This window comes from Mandrillus leucophaeus, unplaced genomic scaffold (assembly GCF_000951045.1).
Source record: "Mandrillus leucophaeus isolate KB7577 unplaced genomic scaffold, Mleu.le_1.0 Scaffold1262, whole genome shotgun sequence".
Classification (NCBI taxonomy): Eukaryota; Metazoa; Chordata; class Mammalia; order Primates; family Cercopithecidae; genus Mandrillus; species Mandrillus leucophaeus.
Genome location: NW_012101010.1, coordinates 276,221 through 284,367, shown reverse-complemented (window position 1 = coordinate 284,367; position 8,147 = coordinate 276,221). Strand labels below are relative to the sequence as shown.

The following is an 8,147-nucleotide window of genomic DNA, read 5'->3' as shown; positions in this document are numbered from 1 at the left end:
TTGGTCTCAAACTCCTAGACTCAAGCAATCCTCCCACTTCAGCCTCCCAAAGTGCTGGGATTACAGGCATCAACCACTGCCCACTGCCTCCAGCCATATATTATTAAATATTATAGATGACTTTATTTCCTTTACCTACATGATTATAACTAGCTTAAAAATAAATCAATAAATTACAAACAATAAAACCATAAAATCAAGGAAGATGAGGGCTGCTGCATGTTCCTTTACATTTTATTTGCCATAAACATTAAGATAATACAGCAAATACCGGAGGAAAAAAGCTTTTTAATAATTTCTTAATGTAAAGCTTCACACTTAAAAATTATGCTTGCTCCCCCCACCCACCCCAATTCAACATGCAGATATCATTTATTTTCATATATGCTGATTCTAGAGCACTGTAATCTCTTGCTGGTTTTATGAGAGTGTCTTTGCCCTTGCAACAATTTCACAAACTGTATACAGTCATGGTATAATACCATCATTCAAATGAATCCCCAAGGTAAGGACATTTACACAATATTAACACTAAAAATCTGCGTTTTTTTTAACACGCCAGAGAAGTCAAACCACAAAAACTCAGGATCTTGTTTTAAATGTGTTTATGAAGACTGCTGCTGATCTCAAAGCATGCAGGTAATCATGACCACCTAGATGAAGCTGGGTGTTGAAACTCCTTCAGTAGGTCCAATGATGTAATTTTTCACTCATCCCAAGTATCTCCATATTTGTTTACTTTGACTAGGAAAAAAGCACAAATAATTGATGATTCCAAGCAATAATAAGTAAAAGATTATTTCAAGTTTGTTGCTATGATGAAAAGTTATGTTTCTCTCTCATTTGAATAAAAGCACATGAGAGTCAAATTATAATTACAAAAAGGGAATGGCCAGACTTTTGTCAACTTGGGGTTGGACAAATGCATTGTATCTAGAATTTTACATAAATAGTTAGTCCTCATAACAAACTTCTAAACACAATTCTCATTTTAATGGTGAGAGAACAGATTAGTAACTTGCCCAAGGTACAAGCCCTAACAAGAACTGAGATTTTAGTACAGGTCTGTTTAGATCCAAAGCCTGGGTACTTTTACATCTTTACTGTACTACCTAAGTAAGTATGGCACATATTAAGTCATATAAAAAAAAATTGTGGGAAATAATAAAACAAACATTTGAATTTTCGTTTTTCACAAAAAATACAGCAGTAGAAATTGTCAAGAGTTCAAGTTGTAATTAATTCAATCTTCTCTCTCAGGGCTGTAAATACTACTATAAGAAGAAAATACTACTACATTTCACAGGTACTCTACATTTTACATTTTGAAACATGCTTCACTGTCTATTCTACTCCTTTACTTTTTTGCTCCTCTTCAACACAGCCTCTGTCTATGAGTAATCATAACAATATAAAGCAGCAGTTATCACAGTGTGGACTCTTTTCAGGGAATACATGAAGTCAAAATTATTTCATTATTATATTGACATTATACATCCTTATCCTTCACATTTTGCCTTTTCCCCTTGCTCTCATTCCCTCATGAGTATATGTTACACGGTTTTCTAGAAGCTACAGGATGTGTGGTGACATTGCTCTGGCAGTTAATAGAATACGTGCTTGAATTTTTAAAATTTCTGAGACTTAATTTCTAATTAGATAAATATCAACCACATAAGCTAAAGGTGAAAACTTTAAGTGACACTTTCTGACCCTGTGAATCTACCCTGTACTAATTTCAATAATATTTTAGAAAATCACTGAAACTATTTCATAACAAGTCTTTTCTTTAAATTATATAAAGCACACAAAAAACCTTTTACCAAAAAAAAAAAAATAATCATTTCACATTCTTGTGTCATGTAACAGAACTTGAAGACTTCAGTCAAAAATCACAAATGTCAAAATCCAGCAAATACTAAAGGTCTACAAAATTTCCTTTCTTAACCTCTATTACTATAGAAGCCTAAACCAAAATACTCAATTTCTGATACAGTGTAAGGTACTATGCTATGCAGACAATAGAAAAGATTACAAAAATAAGAAAAATATTACTTTCTGCCCTCACAGAGCTTACAATCTAAATCCTCAAATTAATTAGCAGAACAAAGTACTAACGAGTCTTTACTTATTACAGAGCAATGGCCACTAGATGCATAGTTTATGCTAAATGTTGTTTGATGACAAACATTCAAAAGTATGGTAGATCCCTAATTTATTTCAAAGGTTGATTTTTTTACATTAATAATATGATGCAGATATTATCTACCATTGTTATAAAAACAGCACTCCAAATGAAGCAACCACTAATGATTAAAAATAAAATTAGCTCTAAAAAATGACCATAACAACAAATACGAAGGACTTCCATGTATTTTTGCATTATCTGTGGCATATGACCTTCAAGAAGGTACCAAAGACCTATTCTTTCCATTTTTAAAGTAGTAAATAGCCGGGCGCAGTGGCTCAAACCTGTAATCCCAGCACTTTGGGAGGCCGAGACAGGCAGATCACAAGGTCGGGAGATCGAGACCAAACTGGCTAACAGGGTGAAACTCCGTCTCTATTAAAAAATACAAAAAAACTAGCTGGGCGAGGTGGCGGGCGCCTGTAGTCCCAGCTACTCCGGAGGCTGAGGCAGGAGAATGGCGTAAACCCAGGAGGCAGAGCTTGCAGTGAGCTGAGATCCAGCCACTGCACTCCAGCCTGGGCGACAGAGCCAGACTCCGTCTCAAAAAAAAAAAAAAAAGTAGTAAATAGAAAACCTTGAAACAATGACACACACTCTGAAATTCCTTAAGAGAAAATCATAAAATCCTATACTGAAATAGCTACAAAACCCTATTCAAATGCCCTCTTCCTTTAGAGGTAAACTTGTATCAAAAAATTTACTTTGGCTGATGTATAGCTATTTCAAAGAGACTTAAAAGAAATCAGCATTTAAAAATTCACAATTATTTTTCAAAAGTAGTTTTTTTTTGCTTTTTTCCTCTTTAAGAAATGCCTTAGAAGCTGGTGTATATAGTATATAACTCTTTCAATTTCACAAATGTACCAGAAAGGTCAGGCACAGTGGCTCCCACCTATAATCTCAGCATCCTGGAAGGTCAAGGTGAAAGGACTCACTTGAGCCCAGGAGTTTGAGACCAGCCTTGGCAACACAGGGAAAAACCCACTGTACCAAAAAAAAATTTTAACAGCCAGGGATGGTGGCATACACTTGTAGTCCCAGCTACTCGGGAAGCTGAGGTAGGAGAACTGCTTGAACCCAGGAGGTCAATGCTGCAGTAAGCCATGATTACAACACTGCACTCCAGCCTGGGTGACAGAATAAAACCATCTCAAAAAGAAAAAACAAACAAACAAAAAAACACAGAACAAAAAAATAAACAAGAGAAAAACCCAAACGTACAAAGAAAATCAATCTCATTACTCAATCATTCTGTGGTTAGGCCACAAGTGGTATTACAGCACAATGCCAACCTCAGGTCACTACAGCAACTTATGTGATAGGTGTATCATTAGGAAAATAAGACTATCAGATCTCCAAGGAGATTTTTTATAAGAGAAAAACAGTCAAATGGGTATATAATCTCTACCTTGTGTTACAAAACTAATCTTGCTGTCTTAAGTCTTACTATTTGGAGTTCATTATTTTCTTTTTTTTTTTTTTGGACACAGAGCCTCTCTCCATCATCCAGGTTGGAGCGCAGTGGCGTGCTGTCAGTCACTGCAACCTCTGCCTCCTGGGTTCATGCAGTTTTCCTGCCTCAGCCTCCCGAGTAGCTAGGATTACAGGCATGCACCACCATACCTTTTTTTGTATTTTTTTTTTTTTTTTTTTTTTTTTTTTTTTTTTTTAGTAGAGACAGCGTTTCAACCATGCTGGCCATGCTGATCTCCAATTCCTGGCCTCAAGTGATACACCCAACTTGGCCTCCCAAAGTGCTAGGATTCCAGTCATGAGAAACTGCCCCTGGCCTTGACTTCAGTATTTTCTAACACAAAATGGCTTTTGGAACACCTTAAAAATGGAAGAACTGGCCGGGTGCAGTGGCTTACGCCTGTAATCCCAGCATTTTGAGAGGTTGAAGCAGGTGGATCATGAGGTCAAAAGATCGAGACCATCCTGGCCAACATGGTGAAAACCCGTCTCTACTAAAAATACAAAAAATTAGCTGGGCGTGGTGGCAGGCGCCTGTAGTCCCAGCTATTTGGGAGGCTGAGGCAGGAGGATTATTTGAACCCAGGAGGCAGAGGATGCAGTGAGCCAAGATCGTGCCACTGCACTCCAGTCTGGCGACAGAGCAAGAGCAAGACTCCGTCTCAAAAAAAAAAAAAAAAAAAAAAAAAAAAAGAGGAAGAACAGATAACTGTAAAGTACTATTTTAAAAATATTTTACTTTAGTTAACTGCTTGAAGAGTTAAATCACATATTAATTAATTTTTTATAGTACTGTTTTAAAGTAATGTTTTAGTTTCCAATCCTAAACAGTAAAGTGATTCAGACTAAACTATCATACCTTCTTTTTTTGGCACTCTTTCATGCATAGGCCTGACTGAGGGGTCAGTCTTTTGTGTTAAAGATACTTCATATGACTCTCTGTTCTTATTCCTTAATTCCTCATATGTAATATTTTTTCTTTTAGGACTTTCTTCAAGGTTGGGATCAGGTCCTAAAACAACAAACAGTTAATAAATGGTAATAAAAGGATTTGTATAACTCTAAAGCAACTAAATTTTACAAATGCTCCTTACCTACAATCAAAATAGTATAAAGAATCAAATTATTACCACCATTTCACAGGTACTATACTTTCACCAAGATAATTATCAAACTGAAATCTACTTCCACCTATATTTTTAAGCTTTTATTTCTAAAAATTAAAATGGACATCAAAGATTTTAAAAACTAAACCACAGCCAGAAGAAAAATAGGTATCATAATATATAACCGTACAATTTAAACTCATTAAAATACCAGTGTTTTAAACTGGAGTTAGTCATACTGTATACAGAATTAAAAGAGAAAGATATTCTACTAGTGACAACTGAATAACACTTGACATAGTACAGATTTTACTCAATATATACTTAAATAGTCCTATAACCACAGACTCTATGAAAACAACTCCAGCTATTTTCAAAAATCATTTATTTTACCATTTTATGAAATTTAAACAAAAATACTTGAAAACAGGCCAGGCACAATGGCTCACGCCTATAATCCCAGCACTTTGTGAGGCTGAGGCGGGCAGGTCACCTGAGATCAGGAGTTCGAGACCAGCCTGGCCAACGAAAAAACCCCATCTCTACTAAAAACACAAAATTAGTTGGGTGTCGTGGCACACGCCTGTAATCCTAGACTAAGGAGGGTGAGGCAGTAGAACCACTTGAACCAGAGACGAGGAGGTTGCAGTGAGCCGAGATCGCGCCATTGCACTCCAGCCTGGGCAACAAGAGCAAAAATCTGTCTCCAAAAAAAAAAAAAAGTTGAAAATAATTACTTGAAAAGTATAAAACATAGCCTTTAATCAGAATATGTATTGTTTTCATTCTGGTCTAAAAGATGCAACATTAATGCAGAAGAAAGTATCAACTGTTATTTTGGCCTGGGAACTAACATTTATTCTTTATTTCTCCCAGAGAGTCAAAATGTGAATATTACATATTATCATAGAGTCAAATGTAAATATAATGCAGTGGTTCCTCCTAATATTGGTTGACAGGATCAAATAGTGAACACAGTTTGTAAAGTTTATAAACAGCAACAAAGGCCATATGAACATCAAAAAAAAAAAGCTGCTAACATTCAGTGAACAACTATTTAACTTACAAAGTCTTACATAGCACATACCACACCAAAGGTACTATTTTTCAAAGATGTTTTCAATGAGACATATAAATTGGGCATATAATTTTAATATTAATTTTTTAAAAACTAATTTTTGTGATACTTATTTAGAACTCAAAGGTAAGATTCCAGTGAATAATTAGAATTTTCTAAGCAACATAACTATACATTAAATAATGTTTTCAACCATAAGCTTTCTTTTTTTTCTTTTTAAGACAGAGTCTCACTCTGTTGCCTAGGCTGGAGCGCAGTGGCGCGATCTTGACTCACCAAAACCTCCGCCTGCTAGGTTCCAGTGATTCGTCTGCCTGAGCCTCCTGAGTAGCTGGGATTACAGGCATGTGCCACTATGCCCAGCTAACTTTGTATTTTTAGTAGAGACGGGGTTTCGCCATATTGGTCAGGCTGGTCTTGAACTCTGACCTCAGGGGATCCACCTGCCTCGGCCTCCCAAAGTGCTGGGATTACAGGCATGAGCCACTGCACTCAGCCGTTTTCAACCATAAACTTTTATTCTGCTAAACAAATATATACTGTACTGATATAAAGCAAAGAGGATTTAAATTTCTCCTAATTAGTTCTTGTATTATTATATGATGGTTCAAAACTAAATTTTTCTTACTAAAAAAAGAATGTAAAGAAAAATATTGCAACCTTATACTGGGATTAAAACACTTCGCATAAGTGCATAAGTATTACTTATTACTTATTCAGTAATAAGTAATTACTGAACTCACTTCCCTTCACCATATATGTTATATTAATTCTGAAGGAAATTGTGGGTACTTCAGGAACCTTGGGTTCTTAACCCCACTCTGCTGACAATTAGGAAATCTCCTTGGGCAAATCACTAAGCTTCTTTGAATCCTGGTTTTCTCAATTGTTTAATATGGTAGTTCGAGTAGATGATCTCTGAAGTTCCTTCCAGGTCTAATACTTTTTCTTATAAAAAATATTTTACTGTTATAAAATTCTGGAACAAATAATGAAAATATAAATCAGACAGAAGAAGACAGAAGAGAATTTTCCACATTGTGGAGAGAACATGATTTACTATTTTGAGAAGGTTATAAAGAACTGGAAGGACTAAAAAATGAAAAATGTAAAGTAGTACTGATTTAAATGTAACTGTAATAAACTCTAAGTCTCCTAACAGCAACGAAGAAGTGCTTGCTATTTTAAAAGATTAATAACTCTCTGAATTCCTGGAAAAAAAAAAAGCAGAACTAAAGTAGGACTTAAACCAAAGAAGATGCCATGGTAAGGGAGGACAGCATCTGGGACAAAGCAAAAGCAGGCCACTGCTGGCCCATGTGGAGAGCAGTAAAAAAGTAGCCACTTTGATTTTCTCTAGAAAAGTGGGTCAGAAGACAGAGCAGTGGATGGATGGATGGCTGCTGTGGAAGGCATAAAATAATATTAAGACATGGCCTTGCTAAGTAGTCTGTGGGTAGATACCAAAGGGCTTTTTGTTTGTTGGCTTTTGTATGGAAAAGAAACTATATAACAGAATTTCCTAATGCAAATGGTGGGAAGGATGCAAGTCATTACAAGGAGTTAGTGCATGTCTAGAATACAGTAGTGCCCCCTTATCTGTGGTTTTGCTTTCCAGGGTTTCAGTTACCTGCAGTCAACCATAGTCTGAAAATACTAAATGGAACATTCCAGAAATAAACAATTCATAAGTTTTAAATTACACCCTGTTCTGAGTAGTGTGATAAAATCTTGTGAGGTTCCACTCTGGTCCATCCAGGACTTGAATCATCCCTTTATCCAGCATATCCACACTGTCTACACTATATTGCCTATTAGTAACTTGGTAGCCATCTAGATAAAAAAAAACATAGAACATAAAGGATTTGGTAATATCTGAGGTTTCAGGCATCCTGAGGGGTCTTCGAACTTATCCCCCATGAATAAGGGGGGACTATTGTACAAGAATAATGGATTTGAACTTCAGACTGGTTAAATGAGACACAGTGAGGAACAAGGACAGCTGCCTTTGGAGATAAGATAGTGACTTTAGCCATTCTCTCCTAATCTGCCCATTCCCTTCCTTCCTTTTCTGACTAATTTGATGCCTTTGCTTCCAACCATTAAAGAAAAAAATAAAAAATCAGAGTTGAGGATTAAGAAGCTCTCAGTAACTTTCATCCAAACTCTTTAATCATCTGAACTTCCATTCTTTCCTGTCTCTTCCTTAATACAAGGGTAATACTCACCCCTTTGCCCCGACTTTTGCTCTGAAGTAGTGCTGTCCAACATAACTTTCTGCAATGATGAAAATGTTCTA

At 36.0% G+C, this 8,147-nt stretch overlaps 1 protein-coding gene across 7 annotated transcripts in view; it reads right to left on the bottom strand.

Moving 5' to 3' along the window:
• Positions 1 to 216: 216 nt before the first annotated feature.
• Positions 217 to 8,147, bottom strand: part of OCIAD1 (OCIA domain containing 1) — a 29,831-nt gene continuing 21,900 nt past the window's right edge. For 3 of the 7 annotated variants that reach the window (XM_011972039.1, XM_011972040.1, XM_011972041.1), the window contains exons 8-9: positions 4,524 to 4,676; positions 217 to 744 (exon numbers count right to left, since the gene is read on the bottom strand). In XM_011972039.1, coding sequence (XP_011827429.1) covers positions 707 to 744; positions 4,524 to 4,676 — 191 coding nt within the window. In that variant the 3' untranslated portion in view covers positions 217 to 706. The remainder of the gene's footprint in view (positions 745 to 4,523; positions 4,677 to 8,147) is intronic. The other 4 variants (XM_011972046.1, XM_011972043.1, XM_011972045.1 and 1 more) reach the window with 2 other exon arrangements.